The sequence below is a fragment of the Drosophila santomea genome, chromosome 2L (genome assembly GCF_016746245.2).
Source record: "Drosophila santomea strain STO CAGO 1482 chromosome 2L, Prin_Dsan_1.1, whole genome shotgun sequence".
Taxonomy (NCBI): Eukaryota; Metazoa; Arthropoda; class Insecta; order Diptera; family Drosophilidae; genus Drosophila; species Drosophila santomea.
In genome coordinates, this window is record NC_053016.2 from 2,983,740 (window position 1) to 3,002,231 (window position 18,492).

An 18,492-nucleotide genomic window follows, 5' to 3' on the forward strand; every position below is an offset into this window, starting at 1 on the left:
CATTAATCGATAACCGTCGGTTACATCCGCTCCAGCGATTTTCAAATTCTTCATCCAACGGTTTTTAAGCGATATTTTTAGCACTTTATTAAAAAAATACAAATTTGGATGGTCGATCTACAACAGAATGTAATAGAGTAATGGCGACATGAAGTAATTAAATCAGGGCGTACAATTTGTACATCTATGGATAAATAAATACAATAACCAAAAATAGAGAGGAAACGAAGTGACGACGAATCAAGAAGTACATTTAAACATAAACGAAGTGTACATCTATATATTGAAGAATATTGTGATCGGGCAGTGATCGCTTCCAAGACATTGGCTGCGGATCTCGTGCTCCACCACCTTGGGAACGAATCTCTCTGAGACGAGACAATAGTCCAGGCGCCACCCAACGTTGCGTGCTCGCGCATTGGCCATGTATGTCCAGAAGGTGTAGGCGCCCTTGCGGTCTGGATACAAATGCCTGAAGGTGTCCACAAAGCCGAGGCCCAGCAGCTCTGTCATTTTGTCACGCTCCTCCTGGGTGAAGCCGGCATTCTTCGTGTTGGTTTTCGGATTTTCCAGATCAATGGGCATATGGGAAACGTTCATGTCGCCACAGATGACCACCGGCTTTAGAGCATCCAATTTCTGAACATACGCCTGGAAGAGCTTCTCCCAGCGCATACGGGGCTCCAAGTTAACCAGCTTTCGGCCTGAATTCGGTACGTACACATTGATCAAGTAAAACTTCTCGTACTCAGCCGTAATCATGCGACCGACATCATCGAACTCCTCATTGCCAATGCCGTATTCCACATTTATGGGCATTATCTTGCTGTAAATGGCGACGCCGGCATAGCCTCCTGGCATGCACAACCAATAGGGATGATATCCCGGCAGTCGGGTCATCTCTTCTGGCAGCTGTTCATTTGCGCACTTGGTTTCCTTTGAATTATATTGGATTAATGGTTTTCTTTAGGTTGGACAGCCACTATAGCTTACCTGTAGGCAGAAAATGTCTGGTTCCTCGAGGTCAATCAACTGAAGACCATCCTTTTTTAACCAGGCCCTTAGACCGGCCACGTTCCAGCTGCAGATTTTCAAGTTGAATTCTTTGTCTGCTGGCAAGGCGAAAGCGTCTTTATCCAATATAACAGTGGTTTTGGTCTCGGCCTTCTTGGTTTTTTTGGTGGCTGGAAAACAAAAGTTGAGCATGGTTTGCAAGCTTTTTAATACGGCAGCTCCACCGCAACCGGATTGCTCCGCTAACATACTTTTCGATCCACTCTCCTCATCAACATCGGGATCTTCAACCTTGACAGCCGCCCTTTTTCGGCCTCGAGCTGCAAAATGAATATGATTAGCATGGCATCGATCTCTAAGATATTTATGTCAATGTTCTCACCTGGTTTAGTTTCCTCTGCTGCCTCCTCAATGTCTTCGACAGCCTCCGCCTTGACGGGAGCCTTTTTCCGTCCCTTAGCTGCGGGTTAAAATAAGCTAATCATGGTTTCAAGATGCACATTGACTTGACAGTAGCCCACCTGGTTTGCTTTCAGTCGAGGGCTTAGCTTCTTCAACCACACCGTTTTCCTTATCGGCGGATTTCTTCTGCTTCTTCGCGGGTGCCGGCTCCTTGGCTTCCTTCTTAGCGCGCTGCTTAGTGGGCTTTGCTTCGGCCTTGGGCTCAAGTTCTTCCGCAGTCTCACCATTCGTTGTTTTCTTGCTGCGTTTTTTGGGTGCAGCAGCAAGTTTTGGAGGAGATTCCACTTCTTCTTGTACTACTTGAAAATCTTCTACAGTCTCGGGCGATGGCTCAACCGCCTTTCCCTTCTTGGCTCGCTTGCTAGCAGCCTTTGGCGGCACCTCATCGACTTCCGGCTCATCGAGGGCAGCTGCGATCTCAGTGTCCGCCAAACGCTTTGCTCCGCGTGCCCGCTTGGCAGCTGTCTCAGATTTCGGAGCCTTTTCCTTGCCAGTTGTCCCTGGTTCAGGTTGCTCCTTCGACGTTGGTACTGCTTCCTTTTTGGCCCGTTGTTTTGGCGGCTCTGCCACTTCCTCGGCCACTCCATTTTCTTCTGCCGGCGGCTCCTTTCGCTTCCGTCCCTTGGCCTGGCCTGTCGTTGGTTTCTCAGTCTTAGCGCGTCCCTTAGGCGGTGGAGGTGCTTCTTCTTCAGGAGCAGGAGTGGGCTCCTTTTTGGCTCGTGACTTGGATGCCTTTCCAGCTGGTGGATCGGCTTTGGGCTCTACTTCTGCAGCCGCCTTCTTGGCGCGTCCCTTTGGCTTGGCCACCACCTCCATCTGGCCGTTTTCTTCTGTATCCTTTGGCTGCTGCTTCTTCTTGCCACGTGCGGCTGAGGTGGGCGCCTTTTGAGGCTCGACTTCCTGGGAGTTTTCCTCAGCTATAGTCTTCTTGGTGGCTTTCTTCGCGCGCGGCTTTCCTTTCGCCGGAACCTTGGCTTCCTCGGCGTCAGAGGCTGCGTTTTCATCCACACCATTCCCATTGGCATTTGGAGTGGGGTCAGTGGGTTCAGATGCCAACGCCTCTGCTGGTTTTTTCACGGCCTTGGCGCGCGGCATTATGCAGTTCTGCTGCTCGGACTGTTACTTTTCCCACAATAACTTGTATGTACTTGCAGAGTCTTTTCAGTTCCTTATTTTGCTAATTTTGCTTCGGCACTGCCGCTTGCTTCAGCACCCGATATCAACAAAAAGAAAACTGCGCGGGCAACGCGATTTCTGCAAGCCGGTCGGCATGACATTGGTCAGCTTACAACACTAGTTCTGTACCATCTCTGGAAAAACGCAATTGTTTAGAAAATTTGGTATTTGTGACGTCACTAGTAGAGGGCAAATAGGTGCAGCTCAGCAACCTAATTGTACAACTTTATCATTGGAAATCTATAACTACATCAAGACCCGTATTGACAAGTTGGAATCAAAATACAAAGAAGATGAATTTATTGTTTATTTCCAGTAAATTTATTTTTATATCTTGCAATCACAACAACGGTCGTAAATAATAATTAATAGCAAAGGGCATACTGCGCCACCTTAAAAAGCAGTACGGCATAAAACGCTGAGGTGTTTCCAACACTGGACTTTTGCAAAATTAAAAACTACATCCCCGCTGTGGGATTTTTTAAAAAATTTTGTAATAATTCGCTAGTTTGTTAGTTGCGTTTCGATTTATTTCGAGTAATTACACCTTAAACGCAAAACTTCACCTGACGTTTCTGGCTGGAAACAACGCCTTACAATGCCAAGTGAAATAATTACTCTGCAGCTTGGGCAGTGCGGCAATCAAAGTGGGTTTATGAGAACAGGACGAATACCATTACCATTTACTTTGTTAAAATCATTTAAATGCAGTTGGCTTCGAGTTCTGGAAGAGATTGTGCCTGGAGCATGGCATCTCCCCAAGCGGCGTGCTGGAGGACTTTGCCAACGATGGCATGGACCGCAAGGATGTGTTCTTCTACCAGGCGGACGACGACCACTACATACCCCGCGCGGTGCTTTTGGACTTGGAGCCGAGGGTGATCAATACCATAATGGGCTCGGCCTACTCCAAGGTGAGTCCTTGCTTCATAACTTTTGATACTTAGAGCCAACCTCACTGGTAACTCCCTTAGCTCTACAATCCGGAAAATGTGTACCTATCCAAGCACGGAGGCGGCGCTGGCAACAACTGGGCCTCTGGCTATGGCCAGGGCGAAAAGCTGCAGGAGGAGGTATTCGACATCATTGACCGTGAGGCCGATGGCAGCGATTCCCTGGAGGGCTTCATACTTTGCCACTCGATTGCCGGCGGAACGGGCTCGGGAATGGGCTCCTTCATCATGGAGCGCCTGGCAGACCGCTATCCCAAGAAACTTATCCAGACATTCAGTGTGTTCCCCAACCAGGATGAGATCAGCGACGTAGTGGTGCAGCCATACAACTCCATGCTCACACTGAAACGTTTGACTACCGCTGCGGACAGTGTGGTTGTCCTGGACAACACAGCTCTTAACCGCATTGCCTGCGATCGCTTGCACATTCAGAATCCGAGCTTTTCGCAGATCAACAACCTGGTCTCCACCATAATGAGCGTCAGCACCACAACGCTGAGGTATCCCTCCTACATGAACAACAATCTCATTGGGCTGATGGCTCCTTTGATCCCGACGCCCCAGCTGCATTTTCTCATGACTGGCTACACGCCGCTGACTAGCGATTCGGATATCAATTCCCAGCAGCCGGTTAATGTGCGAAAGACGACTGTTCTAGATGTAATGCGGCGTCTGTTGCAGCCCAAGAACATGATGGTGTCCACTGGTCCCGACAAGTCAAATCACCACTGCTACATCTCCATTCTAAACATTATACAGGGCGAGGTGGATCCCACACAAGTACACAAGTCCCTGCAGCGCATCCGCGACCGCAAGATGGCCCAGTTCATTCCGTGGGGCCCCACCTCTATCCAGGTAGCCCTATCGCGCTCTTCGCCCTACGTGCAGAGCAACCATCGAGTGTCCGGACTGATGCTGGCCAACCACACCAGCATCTGCTCGCTGTTCGAACGAGCTCTCAACCAGTATGACAAGCTTCGCAAACGCGGCGCCTTTCTTGACCAGTTTCGTCGCGAGGACATCTTTAAGGACGACCTCACTGAGCTGGACGAATCTCGTGAAACCGTTGACTGCCTGGTGCAAGAGTACGCGGCAGCCACGCGTGAGGATTACATGCAGTTTTCAGTGAAGCGGGGAGCTGGATCAGGTGACTCCAAGTCGGAGGATAGCCGATCTGTGACCAGCGGCGGTGCCTAGTTCGTTTGTGCCAGAAGTTATGCGTGCCATGCATCATCACCAATGTATTTTAAAATGTAATATTCTCGAATGACGTTGGGATTCGAAATCCTTAAGTAGTAATAAGCATTGTTGGTAAGAGTCGCATTTATGTAAATGCTGTTGCGTGTTTTACGTAATTTAACGTTGGTATTTCGTTTGTTGCTAATTACACAAGAGAATTTCCCATTAAACGTTCAATATATGACACAGTAAATAATAAATTGATTTTAAATGTGACAACAGTTTATTGAAAAACATATTACATGTTTCTTTGGTGTATTTCATAATATGATGCATAATCTAAATGTGAGACAGTATGTCCAGATACTGCAGTAAGAAGTCACTTAGTCGCACGAAACTGATGTCCATGTGTGTCTTGTCCCCCGAGTTTCTTGCCGCTAAATTTTAATGTCAAATATGTTTAGTGTGTTCAGTTTAAAATGTTCCTATTTGTATGCTGCACTTCAATTATGCCTAGAAGAAAAGGTAGTTCGACATATAAACACATTTTATAAACTAAGCTAGATTGTTAGTTACCATGAGATCCCCTTTTAGCCGTGGTGCATCAATGAGGCATACTTACGAGAAGCATGTCTCACCTACAACCACCTCTGCATTGCCATTCTCCTCCTAATCATGATGCTCTTCCCCAGCATCCTCCGCCACTTCGAATGCCTCGTCGCGCTCTGCTTCGGCATTGTCATCATTCTCCTCTTCATCGTGCTCCCCTTCAGCAGCGTCATCATTGCTCTCCTCTTCATCGTGCTCCCCTTCAGCAGCGTCATCATTGCTCTCCTCTTCATCGTGCTCCCCTTCAACGATCTGTACATCGTCGTGCTCTACGCCTTGATCGGCTTCAACGATCTCCACATCATCTTGTTGATCTTCGACTATTTCTTCTACATCGTCTTCAACTTCGGTTATCTCATTCTCATCTTCATTCTCCTCTTCCTCTTCCTCTTCATCATCATCATCATCTCCCTTCACCTCGTCCACAACGGTCAGGTCAAGTTGAGAAATAAACTCTTCTCCGTCCTCCTCGGTTAGGTCAATTTCAGCTGAGTCGACGGTGGACTCGGCAGCCTCAGTCTCTGAATTCGTCTTGGTAGCCGCCGGTTTGTTACCGCGAACCGCCTTGAGGGCTTCCTTGCCACTTATTGCGCGGCAAGTGAGCTGGTTGAAACGGTAGCTAAGACAAAAGTCGTTCTTCTGCAGCAGGCTGTATGACTTGCTGCCAATGCTGATGGCCACCGTCTTGCCGTCTTTGCTCTTGCTAATACGACCGACTTCCCAAGTCTTCGACAGGAGGTCGGTATTCTGGTCTTTCAGAAGTTCAAAAGTGACCTCATCGGGCTCTTCAGCTGAGCGCGGTACGTAGACCGAGATTCCCTTGGTGGCAGGAATCTCATCCTCCGGACAACAAATTAGTTTAGTCCCTGGTAAAACCGTAAGGTTGTGAACCGCATGCTCCAGCCATTGGCGGGAGTTCTTGTCCATGCAGACAATTTGGATCAGTCCAGAGAGGAATTGGATGCCCGCAAAGTTGATGCTGGACTTCCAACCCTTTTTCATTTCCTCCACCAAGCCGTCTTCGATCTCATGCAGTTGCTTATTAGTCAGCAAGCAATCCGGATAAGTTTCTGCCATAATTGCCATGGTAAGACCATTCTGCTTCGTGCTTAGTGCCCGTGAAGACGGCTCTGGGGCCCTCGGCTTCTTGGGTTCCTCTCTGGCCCTGCCGCCCGACGAGTTGTTTTCATTCGGACGCTTGCGGGCGCGTTCATCCGGAACTGGCTGCTCCGGACGCCTGCGTCCGCGGTTAGCCGAAACTGACTCTTCGTATGGAGTGGTGCGTTTTTCCAAGGCCTTGGCGAGGGCCTTCTCATTGCTGCAGCCGCCGTCCAGATAGCGATAGAACAACTTGCGCTTGGCGGCGCTAAGGTGCGAAAGCTCCTTGCGAATGTGGTCCGGCAGGCCCCTGTCCTCTGACGGCACCTGCACGGACTGCACTTTTGGGTTTGCAGTGGACCACTGGCTGCCGTTGGAAGGGCCGCCGTTAAGTGGACCACCGGTGCTGGGCCACGAGCGGTTGATGGTGTTTACTGGCTCACGACGCGTTTCGTTGTTCCAGATGGGTCTGTCGCGGCTCCAGTTAGAGTTGGCCTGGGGGGCGGCAGAGGATTGGAGGGACATGGAGGGCATGGCCCAGGGGGTCAAGCCGCTCAAAGTGCGACCCATGTAGCTCTGATTCGGGATCTGGGATTGGCCCGATTGGCCGGAAAAGCTGCCAATGCCGCGATAGTTGCCGTAGTCCCCATAGTTAGCAGTACCATAGCCATTATTGGGACCGCGACCATTGAGCCATTCCCGTTCCTGCCGGTAAGTGGCCTCCATTTTCGAATTCGATTAATTCTATACTCACACAAGACGTTCGGTGCACTCGTTGACGTTCACTGCCAAAGTGAGGAATAAAATGTGTACTTCATCCGGTAGACTAGAGACATCAAGTCCTGGCCTACTATGCGTGACACGGGAGCCTAGTGTCAAGTACAAGTTCAGTGTTAAGAGCGTGCCTATTTGCTAGCCATGCATTAAGGTTAGCTGGATTGGGTAATTTTCAAGAATATCCTTCACTGGTTAAGTAATTAAGTAATTAATTATGTTACTGCACAAACTGAGTTTATTAGTTAGTCACGATAGCTCACTGTGCCATCTCTATGCTTTTAAGCAGACTGTTAGTGTTGGTAAATGTGGAGATAACTCTGTGTTGGTCCTCGAACATTTTAAATAAAACGGAATATACATATATTTTTAACCACCAGTTGCGCTCTAAATGGCTCCGACCGAGGCGGTTGTGGAGCAGGCGGATGAGCAGCCGAAGATTTCCACATTTGCCGTTCTGGACCTGGAGACAAACAACTTGCCTGCCTACCAGAATAACCGAGTGGCCATTACGGAGCTGTGCATTTACGCCTTCGAAGCTGCGCTCCTCAAGAAGGAAAAGAATGAGGACCAGGATGAGAAGAAGGAGCAGGAGCTGCCGAAGGCACCGCGCGTTCTGCACAAGTTGAATCTGCTCTTCCAGCCGTCTATGAAGGTTTTTCCTGAAGCTGAGAGAATAACAGGTGAGCTACGAAGTGCATCTATGAGTCAGTCACCCAATGATTTCAACACCCAATAGGTCTGAGCAACTACCTGCTAGAGAGGGAGTCCAAGCTGGATGCGGACGCCGCGCAACTCATCAACGGCTTTCTGAAGCACTTGCCGAGTCCAGTTTGTCTGGTGGCTCACAACGGTTGGGGCTTCGATTTTCCCATTTTGAGGCAGACCTTTGAGAAACTCAACATAGAGCTTCCCCAATCCCTGACTTGTGTGGACTCACTACGCGCCTTCATGGAGATTGACGACACCCAACAAAAAGAAACCAGTCCCTTGAAAGTCCCCGACGCTGTGCGGGAAACCATAGCCATACTGGAACTGAAAGACGATCAGGAAACCGAAACTGCCCACAAGGAGCCAGAAGCAGTGAAGGACTTCGATTGGCGAACCAGAAACGAAACCACTCCAAAACGTCCCATTCTGACGCCTAAGGAAGCGTTCGCCAAGCGCAAGCTATTACGCGACTGCGATGAGGATGACGTAGAGGAGCAGACCCCTGCCAAGCGGAAACCCGAAGAGTTCAGGTCGCGACGCCAGCTGTTCAGTGGATTCAAGTGTGCCGAAACCAAACGCTTTCCGCCCCGCGGAGTTTATAATTTGGGAAGTCTGTTCACGAGCAAGTTTCAAAGACCAGCAATTAGTGCCCACCAGGCAGAGGCGGATGTAGCCATGCTCACAAAACTGATACAGCATTACGGCATGGATTTCCTGGCCTTCGCCGAGGAACAGGCCATTCCATTCCACGAAGTGGTGCCACTTGGCTCTTCCGTTTGTCGAAAAAAGGAGTGCAATCCAACCAGTTCTATTCCTGCATGATTTTAACATGTGATTTATTAATATATTTTTTATCTAGGATTTTAATAATTCTCTTGTAACTAGAATTGTTTTTATAATAAATGGTTTTGTATAAAAGTTCCAAGTCCTCTAATTTTCAGAGATACAATTTTTTCACTTTGAGACAACTTGTTTATTCTTTTCTTCTTTTAAAAACAACTGAGGTTACCACATTGCCCACTTTGCCGCCAAACCTAAAAGTCGGCGTGGGAATGGTGTAGTACTTGACAAACTTCTCGGCGAAGCTCTTCTCCAGCTCGTCCTCGGTCCAATTGCACGATGTGATTACAAACAGGCTGTCAGCAGTTCGTAGCAGCTTCTCCACCGTGGCCAGATAAAGAGCACGTTTTTCCTTGGCATTGTCCGGACAAAGGCTGACTGCATCGTAGGTTCCCTTGTCGTGCACCACGTCAAAGTGGCCCAGTTCGTCCTGCGGCTGGGTCAAGTCCGCCACCTTGTATGTGATGCTCATCTTCTTGTCCTCCGCAATGTTTTGCGCTAGCTCGACGGCTTTGGGTGAGTAGTCCACGCCGGTCAGATCGCCGTTGAATCCTTCGCTTGCTAAGCCCACCAGGAACATGCCGTTGCCGCAGCCCAGGTCCAGCACTCGACTCGCCTCCTTGTCGATCTTCTCCTTCTCAAGCAGCCAGTCGATCGTTCGCCATTGAGCGCTTTCGTCAAACCAAATCTCGCCCACGTCGCCGTGGCTCTTGTAGTTCCGTATCTCCCGATTGTAGCTGGACTCCCAGAACTCCTTGGTGCCCAACTCCGATCCGTTCAGTTCGTTGTCCATTATTTCGTGTTTATTTTGTAATTATTTTGCAGCAACCAAATCAAATGCGGCTGCAAATGTTTTCGAAATTCGAAACAGCTGAGCTGAAGCTGCATGTGCGTCGGGTCAAGATAGCGCCGAAAGATTTAATTTGAAACTGGAACGGGAAAATTCGGAATTTGGGAAGTTTTATTTTTCAAATAATTTAAATATTAATTGGTGGTTATGGTCACAATAAAACACAGATAAACGCGCTTGTTTCAATTTATATGTTTTATAATTTATTGATATATATTTAATAGATTTCTCAGACACTACAACGTACTTTAAATATTAATATATCATTAATATTAGTATCTTTAATTTTAACTAGATTACAGTTCTCTGAATCATTCGCTGATTTTTATTTTGAAACGGCTTATAAAAGTTCGAATGCAATGTAGACATTAAACAAATGATTAGTCTGCTGCTTGCTTTAATAACCTTGATACGAATCTTCAACGGGCCCCATTGCTTTTGTGTTTACAAACATATCATATCATAGTGTTTAAATATAGTGAGAATTTGTTGTTGGTTTAAAAGCTTTTGAACGACTTGTTTGCATCGCGGGCCACCAAATAAACCACACAGCACGCATTCACCAGTTGGGTAGTATAAAAATGATGTTTCGCAATGATGAACGAGTTAAAGCCTACGATTTATACACAGAAAGTCTAAGATTAGGTTGCAGGTATTGCCGCTAAACCCTGGATGATGCAGTGCCGGCCCTCTGTGCGATCGGATGTATAGTATAGTATTTATAGAAGTATGTATAGTTAGCTGCTAGGTATTACTTGTACAGGTGTATGGAGCTACGCTTAACGTACTGTATGCAGGTTGGTTTTCTGTGTCGAGTGGCTGGCCAGGACGATGCCTCGCCAGCCGCGCTTAAGTCTAGGTGTTCTATGTACAATAGACAGTCGGGCTCCAGAGCCGACTCCTCAGGTTTGCGTGCGCCGCTCGTAGTCGCTGCGTCTGTAGTCGGCAGGATAGTCCCGCGGCATGACCGGATATCCGCGTGGATCACTGCGGTAACCGGACGATGGTGGCGGCAGGACTGGAACGGATCCATTCGGCAATCCATAGTAGTTGGGCGGCAGGTAGTGGCTTGAGTAAGGATGCGGTGGCAAGCCAGAGGGATATCTAAAATAAAAGACCAAGTGAGTCAATTGATACGCAATGCGAGCCTGGGTGATTCATTACCTGCGCTTGTCAGGACGTCGATCGCGTTCGCGATGGTAACTGCCTTGACCTCCTCCACTGCGAGGATATCCATCGTAGCGCTCCCGTTTGTATTCCTGGCTGTATCTGCAAAAGTAAAGCATATTAGAAATACTTTGGAATAACGAAGCCCACTGCGATCATTACCTTTCGCGGGAATGCCACCGCTCCATTTCCGGGGTGTAGCCGGATGGCGCGGGCGGTGGATCATAGCCGCCCCGGCCTCCGCGAGGCGTAGATGGGGATGTGGGGCCCTGGCGCCGGGAATTGCTGCCGCCTTCATAGCCCCCACTTCCCATGGGTGGGCCACTGCCACCGTAGTAGTCGGCACCGCGATGGTGCTTCTTACGGTCCTCGTGGCGTTCCATGTTCAACCGCTTGAAAGACATGGACTTGAGATGGTCGCCGATGCCTCCGCCGGGGGCACCAGCCAATCCGCTGCTTGCATCAGCGTCGTTCTCATCACGCTTGCGCTTCATGGGAGAGTCGTTTGCATAACGACCAGAGGAGGGTGCACCCGTTTCCGGATATCGCAACTGTCCACTGCGTTCCTTGTCCTTGTCCTTTTTCTTCTTTTTGCCCCCACTTTTGTCTCGCTCCTTGTCCTTTTCTTCAGCCGTCACGCCGTTGCGTTTGGACTTGGCCGGACTGTCTGGCGAGTCCTTGTCTTTTCCCTTCTTCTCGCCATCTCCGCCCGCTTTCTGCTTGAGTGCGTGCTTGTAGATTTTGAAGAGGCGCTTGGCATCCAGCTCAGTGAACTTGGACACAAAGTACCACAGGTTACTGCGCCATTCCTTTTTCTCTGTCTCGGCGTAGGGATTGAGGCAAACATCGATCTGCTTGCCAATTTGAAGCAGACAATCCCTGGTGTGCTGCAGCTGATCCTGGTCGGAGAGACTGACGTCCGGCTGGTCCAGCGCCTTCAGGGCCTTTTTCACCGGCCGCATCTTTTCCTTGCACTCATTGAATATGCTGGGATCTAGGTCACCCAGCACCTCCAAAGCCCTTGGTTCATTGTTCGCCGTAAAGTGCATCGGCTTGTTGCCGTTGTTGTCCGAGGCGCTGGTCTTCTTTGACCGAGCCTTCGACTTCTTGGCTTTCTTCGCAGTGCCGCCGTGCTGTTCCGCGGCTGGAGCATTGTGCGGCGACGCGGCGGATGGATCTACTTGACTGTTGCTGCTTTCGGTGACGGTGCGTGCATCGCCACCAGCGTCCTCGCCATCGTGCGGCTTACCATCGATGGCCGAACTAGCAGACTGGCTTGCCGCCTTGGCATCGTTGACTCGCGATGCTCGGGGACGCCGTTGTCGTCGTTGTCCTCCCTTGGTCAGCTCCACGTTCTTCTTGATGATCTTGAGCAGGTACTCGGCACGCGACTGCAGCTGTTTGGCCTGCGGCTTCCGCGTGTCGTTTAACAAAATCTTGTCGGTCAGCTTGAGCGTGGGGTCCAGCTTCATCTGCTCCCAGGATCCAATGCCGTACTGGAAAATGCCGCACAGTAGCTTGGTGTCCTCCTCGTTGCCCCACTCCACGTCAAAGACCGGGGCGCGTGTCTTGATATTGAAGCTCCATTGCTGGCGCTCCTCGGGCATGCTGGGCATGATCTCATTGAGGGGCTGAAGCTCCTGCTCGCAGGCCAGCAGCTTTTTGGCATTAAAAGAGACGCCACCCAGCTTCACGGAGAAGGTGGCGCGTGCGCGGCGCTGCTTGGCGCCCGGCGTCTCATCCGTCGCCGCAGTCTTACTCTCTTCCTCCTTGTGCTCGTGCAGAAACTGAACGCAGCGGTCGTGCAGCATCTCTCCGAGGCGCTTTAGTTCCGCGAGTGGCTTCTCTTGCAGCTCAGCATCACATGCGATGGCCTCCATGCGCTGCAGAGGAGCGGGAAACTTTTTGTAACTGCGAATGAAGCGACGCAACTCCGCATCCGTGAATCCAGTGATCTTCTCCTTCATGGTAGGCCTCCCTCGCTTGCGTGGTCGTCCATCGTCACCACTGCCATCGGAGCCCAGCTCGTAGTCCGAGTCGCCACCGGAGTCGTCTGCCTGCTGTTTTGCCTTGCCTCCCTTACCGGCTCCACGCTTGCCTTCGTTTTGGTTAGCGGCAGTTTTCCTTCGGGGTGGCAAGTAGAGATCTTCCATCTCCTTGGCTCGCTCCTGATCGTCGATCGCTTTGCGGAAGCCCTCCGGAATGATGTCGTCCCAGTCCTTACTGTCATCCTCTTCGCCGGCGGCATTTTGGTCCTGCTTGTTAACCGAATCACTTGGCTCCTCTTCGAATGCAGCTATGCTGGCTACTTTGAAAGCGGATAACAGGTCGTCTGCTGGCATTTCCGGGTCTTCGTTGCGGGTCTCGGCCCTGCGCAGGATTTCATCAATGTCACAAACCAAGTCGTCGTCATGCTCCTGTTCGTCCTTGAACAGCTCCTCTGCACCAAACTTCAAGATGGCAGAAAGATCGTCCTTGTTGAACGGATTTGAGTTGGACGAGTGCCCGTTGCCGCTCTTATCGAGGACAGTGCGTCCGGTAGTGTCCATCCGCTGAATGACCAGGTGGTCCAGCACCATTTTCTGTTTGGCTCGCTCCACGATCTGTTCCTCCACCGATCGCGCGGTGACCAGGCGATAAATGTTAACCTGGTTTTTCTGACCGATTCGATGCGCTCTCGCCTGCGCTTGTAAATCGTTTTGAGGATTCCAGTCAGAGTCGAAGATAATCACCGTATCGGCTGTGGCCAAGTTAATGCCCAATCCACCAGCCCTTGTCGACAGCAAAAAGCAAAAGTCCTGGCTGCCCTCGGCATTGAAGTGATCCAGAGCCTGGCGCCGCATCTCTCCTTTTATGCTGCCGTCGAGCCGCTGGAATGGAAAGTGACGCTTCTGCAGATAGTCAGCCAGCACATCCAGCATGCGCACCATTTGGGAAAAAATCAGCACGCGGTGGCCCGTCTCTTTCAGTCGGCAGAGTAGCTTGTCGAGCAGCACAAGCTTTCCGGATCCCTTAAGGAGAGTTTGCAGTGCCTCATCCTGCTGCAGACCCATAAGCTCAAACTCGGAGGGCCGGATGAGGGCCGCGTGGTTGCAGCACTTCTTCAGTTCAATGACTATGTTGAGGAAAGTGGAGGTGCTGCCGCGCTTTCCCTTGCGCAGCGCATCAAAATTCTTGGTGAGGATCCACTTGTAGTACTGTTTCTGCAACGAGGTCATCTCGACCCGCAGGATCTGCTCCACCTTAGCCGGCAGCGATTTCTCCACATCCTTCTTCACTCTCCTCAGAATATACGGCTCCAACTGCTGATGCAACCGAGTGTATCCCTTGTCCTCGGCATTGCCGTGCTGCACCTCGAAATTCTCCCACGTATCAAACTTATCCGGCATGATGAAGTGCAGCAAAGCCCAGAGCTCCTTTAGCGAGTTCTGCAGCGGCGTACCTGTTATGAGCAGTCGATGGTTGGTGTCGAACTCCTTTAGCGACTTGTAAAGCAGTGAGTCGTCGTTCTTAAGGCGATGCGCTTCGTCCACCAGGAGTGCAGCCCACTGGAGCGTGCCCAGGAATTGCTTGTCCTTGAGCACAATCTCGTACGTTGTGAGAATGCAATTGAACTTGAGCCGCTTGGAGCCCTCAAACTGCCACTCGTACTGCTGAATGAGCTCGCGCGATTTAATGTCCCCGAGGTACGTGACTACATTCATGTCCGGCGCCCACAGGTCAAACTCCCGCTGCCAGGCCGTCATTGTGCTAAGTGGCACCACGCACAGGAACGGCCCGTACAGGTGATGGAGCTTGAATAGCGAGTACAGGAAGCAAATAGTTTGGATGGTCTTGCCGAGGCCCATCTCATCGGCCAGGATCACCGAGTTCTCCTTGCACCATGAGTGCAGCAGCCAGTTCAGGCCGTCCATTTGATAATCCCTAAGAGTAAGGCCTGCCGCGAGAAATTCCGGCTGGTTCTTTATTCGAGAGAACTTTGGGCGATACTTGATCACTCTGCAGTGGCGGGAGGGTGTGCATTTGGAGGACTCGCGGTCGTTGAATTGCTCTGCGCAGCGTTGCCACTTGCGAAGCACCAGGGCGGCATCCTCCCATGTGGACTCAGCGTACGGGAGCGACTGCCATTTGCACAGATACTCCTCGGTGCCGTCGTCTGGCTTAGAGCCCTTGGCAATGATGCGGTCCACATTGTTGTACGACTTCAGCAGCTCGTGCTGCAGCTCCAGCTGACACTCGAAGTAGTCGATATCCTCGGGGCCAGCGTATCGACGCCAGTAGGCCTGCTCCTGCTCCTTTTTAATGAAGTTATCCAGCTTCTTCATGCCTTTGGCCTTCATATCACGCAAAGTGGCCTCAGATTCCCAGGTGTTGTGGATGTACGACCAGCCCTTCCACTTGATCAGGAACTGTGACTCGGTCTCCGCGTCTGAACTTTGCTTTTCATCAAACCCAGCATTTGGATCGAAGCCATTCTCCTCGATTGCGTAGATAGTTGTCTGGTTGCCAGTGCATCCCTTCTTTCCAGCACGCTGCGCCAGGATGCGCTCGATGGTTTCGCACTTTTCTTCCTCCTCGGCTGTAGCAGCAGTGGTGGCTGCCTGGCTTTCATCGTACTCAAATTCTAACAGATCCTCGGAGTCGGTGGCTTCGTCCTCCGAGGCCTCCTTGTAGCTAACGGCAGCACCTTTGCGACGAGTGGCACAGCTGTTTAGAGAAGATGGACTTGGGTCAGGAAAAGGCAGGAACCAAAGAGCTGAAGAGCTTTACCGTTTACTAGCGTCGTCATCATCACTGTCCTCGGAACTGAAGGACTTCACCCTGCGCCGCTGCTGTTGCTGTGCAAGTTTGCTTCGAGAGGTAGTTGCTGCCGGTTTGCGTTTTTGGGCGGTGGACACCTCCTCATCACTGTCCTCGCTTTCATCGCTTTCGTCCGAGTCCCAGCTAGTAAATGAAACGAATGCGTTGGGAAAAAAAATTTGGAAAGAGAAAGCTGGGAATCTCACGTTTTCTTCTTGTTCTTGGGTGCAGGAGCTTTTCTCGATTTCTCAGCAGCAGTTGGTGGTTTGCGCGCCTGGCGCGTCCGTTTGGGTCTGTAGTCCTCCTCTTCCTCCTCCTGTGTGAGGAATGGTTAGGAACTTTTTAAAGAAGTAACCGCTGATCCCAACTTACACTGCTGCTGCTGGAGGATGTGGGTGAGACATTGGCAGAACTATCACTTGCTTCATCGGCAGAGGCATCGCTGGCTGGCTGCTGCTGACCAGCCTCAGTCTCATTGTCCTCCTCCTCGTTCTGCTCCGGCTTGGACAAACTGCTGCTTGAGTTGGCATTGTTGATGCTCTGATCCCTTTGATCTGATGGGCCCTCGGCGTCTGAATCGGAATCGCTGCCACTGGACCCCTCACTGGAGCTGTCCTCCTGGTCATCTGTGAACCCGTTCGTCTTGCTGTCCGCCTGGGCAGCAGCGGCTGTCGGTGGAAACCCTGCCACCGGTAACGATTTGTCCTCGGGCTCTGGCGAACTGCGTCCATCGCTAGAGTTGCCCGAGGAGCTGTCTGAATCTGAGTCTGAGCCGGAAGAAGAACCGCTGCCACTGCCACTATGGTCGGTGCCATTGGTCTCTTCCCGAGTGTCATCTTGTTCGTCTGAGCCAATACTATTCGCCGATTCATTGAGTGCCTGGTCAGATGAAAAAGAATGTCAAAATCAAGGTAGGTTGATGACCAATCACTATGTTTTAAGGAAAACCCGAAGACACGAAACAGTTTGAGTAACACACCGGATCTGGGCCAGCCAATCCTGGCCAGAAATTGTCCGTATTACAACAGAGTGTATCGAAATTGGCACAACATGTTCAATATTCCTCTTATTCCGTTTCTTAGAAGAAAGGAATGGGTTACACAATCAGTGGACCATAGGACAAGACTTAAGCTGACAAGAAGAAAGCCCAATCCTGTCCAGGATGAGAGCGCACTTTAGATTCCACGAAATCATATTAAAACCACGGATATCTTCGAAAACTTGGCTCTTGGCCAGTGGTGAACAGGTTACAAAACAAATCGGCGTGAAGAAACTTTCATTAAAATGCACTCCTATGGCTTATACTGGACTAATCCTCTCCAGAAATTAGTTTATAAGAGTTTTATGGCCAAAAATTTGAACAAAATGTATTACGTTTTATTGTTCCAGGAAGCACACGACAGAATCACATGACTACTTCGAAAAGAACGCGGTAATCACAAGACACTTCTTCCTGGTGATCAGAAACCCGGATATCCTTCAAAAGAAGCGGGAATTCGATGTTCTGGACAGGATCTTTCACTGAAAAAGCACAGAACTGTGGAAATAGGAAAGGCAAATCGGAAAAAATTATTTTTAATAGTCGTAACTGTCGAAAAGAGGAGGAATTCAATAAAAATAATTGCCGGTAGCCTTTTGGCGGGCTCGAGATCCCCAGGAATTTGGTCAGAAATATTGGAGAGGAAACTTTGCACCTAGCCATTTATGGTTACGTAATCGGTGAAAATTTTCAATTTGGTCGAAAAAGGAAGGGAATCCATGGAAATTGAAGGATTTTTACAGCCGCAATTGATAAAAACAAACCGAAATTCTTGAATTTGAGTAGAATTTGCGAAAATGGGTACCCAATGGATTTTTACAAAATCCACATTGGCTGCCACGTTGGAGCCTTGGGAACTGTCAGGCACTGTCGGAAGGATGAAACACACTCGGGATAGTGGAGAAATCCATCCTTTTATCCAAATGCTCCGCCAGCAGCCGCACGGCTAGTCATCAAAGTGTAGGTGTCTCGCGACGAGGGGACTTCTACAGACTTCGGTGCTGAGCAGCCACGCCCACAAAACGGAGCGTTTGCCCTGTGTGTAGCATTTGATTTACGTTTATACTCACACGACTGCCTGGATCAAACTGTTTTGACTTGTCTGGTTTTGAATGATAGAAGAAATTCATAGTTTTCCGATTTTTCCACACACACCGACGTTTGACATCCACAGCTTTTTCAAGGCCTACTCACCTGGCTCATTATATTGTCGTGGTAGCACACACAGTTGCCTTGTAGCGCTCATTAAATACAGGGAGCTCACTTGCATACGGTCGCTGGCGAATGTTTATGTTTTTCCCGCTGCCCACTTGTTTTTAAATGCACTTTTTCGAAACAAAATGATCGTTTTTCACGTTTTACTCATGCGACGCAGCAGAAATCTTTCCACCATCTTGAATTAGTGTGCCCGTGCGAGTAGAGATGGCACGCTGTGCGACAGTGATGTGGGATATATCGTTTGCATAATGTACAAGATAAATATATATAAAATAAATAAATGTATAAAGAAATACATTTTGTAAGCGCGAATATAGTGAAACAAACTCAATTTTATTTTTCTTATATTTAAATATCACTTATTGCAATATGCTTACCAAGGCATATTATTCTTAAGTTATATTAATCAACTTATCCAGAACTGCTTGATATGTCATACAGAAAAATATTTTATAATTAATTTACCGATCTAATTTATTAGGGTTTTTCTTTGTAAAACAATAAATAATAGCAGAATCTTTCATAATTAAGTATTTCAATAACAAAAGCTTATCGTTGTTGCTGATCATCAGTAGTTACTGTACTGCGCTATCGATAACTTT

General features: G+C 49.5%; 6 protein-coding genes across 9 annotated transcripts; 2 read left to right on the forward strand and 4 right to left on the reverse strand.

The window, feature by feature from the left end:
- Nucleotides 1-61: 61 nt before the first annotated feature.
- LOC120458019 (recombination repair protein 1) lies at nt 62-2,771 on the reverse strand. 2 transcript variants are annotated; one of them, XM_039645522.2, is made up of 5 exons: nt 1,536-2,768; nt 1,397-1,474; nt 1,266-1,334; nt 994-1,184; nt 62-936 (listed from the first exon to the last, which is right to left on the reverse strand). In XM_039645522.2, exons 1-5 carry the CDS (start codon nt 2,569-2,571, stop codon nt 277-279), a joined length of 2,034 nt encoding a protein of 677 aa, XP_039501456.1. In that variant the 5' UTR covers nt 2,572-2,768; the 3' UTR covers nt 62-276. The 2 variants fall into 2 exon arrangements, with proteins under 2 accessions (XP_039501456.1, XP_039501455.1); XM_039645521.2 differs by having other exon boundaries at nt 994-1,334; nt 1,536-2,771.
- A 296-nt stretch (nt 2,772-3,067) lies between these two features.
- On the forward strand, nt 3,068-4,938 carry LOC120458022 (tubulin gamma-1 chain). The gene is made up of 3 exons (XM_039645526.2): nt 3,068-3,299; nt 3,364-3,566; nt 3,627-4,938. The coding sequence occupies exons 1-3, from the start codon at nt 3,251-3,253 to the stop codon at nt 4,800-4,802; spliced, it is 1,428 nt and encodes a 475-aa protein (XP_039501460.1). The 5' UTR covers nt 3,068-3,250; the 3' UTR covers nt 4,803-4,938.
- A 106-nt stretch (nt 4,939-5,044) lies between these two features.
- LOC120458021 lies at nt 5,045-7,435 on the reverse strand. The gene is made up of 2 exons (XM_039645524.2): nt 5,361-7,435; nt 5,045-5,297 (listed from the first exon to the last, which is right to left on the reverse strand). Exon 1 carries the CDS (start codon nt 7,215-7,217, stop codon nt 5,454-5,456), a length of 1,764 nt encoding a protein of 587 aa, XP_039501458.1. The 5' UTR covers nt 7,218-7,435; the 3' UTR covers nt 5,045-5,297; nt 5,361-5,453.
- A 106-nt stretch (nt 7,436-7,541) lies between these two features.
- LOC120458023 lies at nt 7,542-8,846 on the forward strand. Of its 2 annotated transcripts, XM_039645528.2 has the most exons (3): nt 7,542-7,557; nt 7,646-7,948; nt 8,005-8,846. In XM_039645528.2, exons 2-3 carry the CDS (start codon nt 7,657-7,659, stop codon nt 8,796-8,798), a joined length of 1,086 nt encoding a protein of 361 aa, XP_039501462.1. In that variant the 5' UTR covers nt 7,542-7,557; nt 7,646-7,656; the 3' UTR covers nt 8,799-8,846. The 2 variants fall into 2 exon arrangements, with proteins under 2 accessions (XP_039501462.1, XP_039501461.1); XM_039645527.2 differs by lacking the exon at nt 7,542-7,557 and having other exon boundaries at nt 7,574-7,948.
- On the reverse strand, nt 8,822-9,705 carry LOC120458025 (EEF1A lysine methyltransferase 2). The gene has a single exon (XM_039645530.2). It carries the CDS (start codon nt 9,607-9,609, stop codon nt 8,950-8,952), a length of 660 nt encoding a protein of 219 aa, XP_039501464.1. The 5' UTR covers nt 9,610-9,705; the 3' UTR covers nt 8,822-8,949.
- Nucleotides 9,706-9,927: 222 nt separating this feature from the next.
- Nucleotides 9,928-18,081, reverse strand: LOC120450987 (chromodomain-helicase-DNA-binding protein 1). Of its 2 annotated transcripts, none has more exons than XM_039634414.2 (7): nt 17,867-18,081; nt 16,006-16,512; nt 15,840-15,949; nt 15,604-15,777; nt 10,996-15,540; nt 10,831-10,935; nt 9,928-10,770 (listed from the first exon to the last, which is right to left on the reverse strand). In XM_039634414.2, the coding sequence occupies exons 1-7, from the start codon at nt 17,873-17,875 to the stop codon at nt 10,569-10,571; spliced, it is 5,652 nt and encodes a 1,883-aa protein (XP_039490348.1). In that variant the 5' UTR covers nt 17,876-18,081; the 3' UTR covers nt 9,928-10,568. The 2 variants fall into 2 exon arrangements, with proteins under 2 accessions (XP_039490348.1, XP_039490265.1); XM_039634331.1 differs by lacking the exon at nt 17,867-18,081 and adding an exon at nt 17,743-17,817.
- Nucleotides 18,082-18,492: the final 411 nt, after the last annotated feature.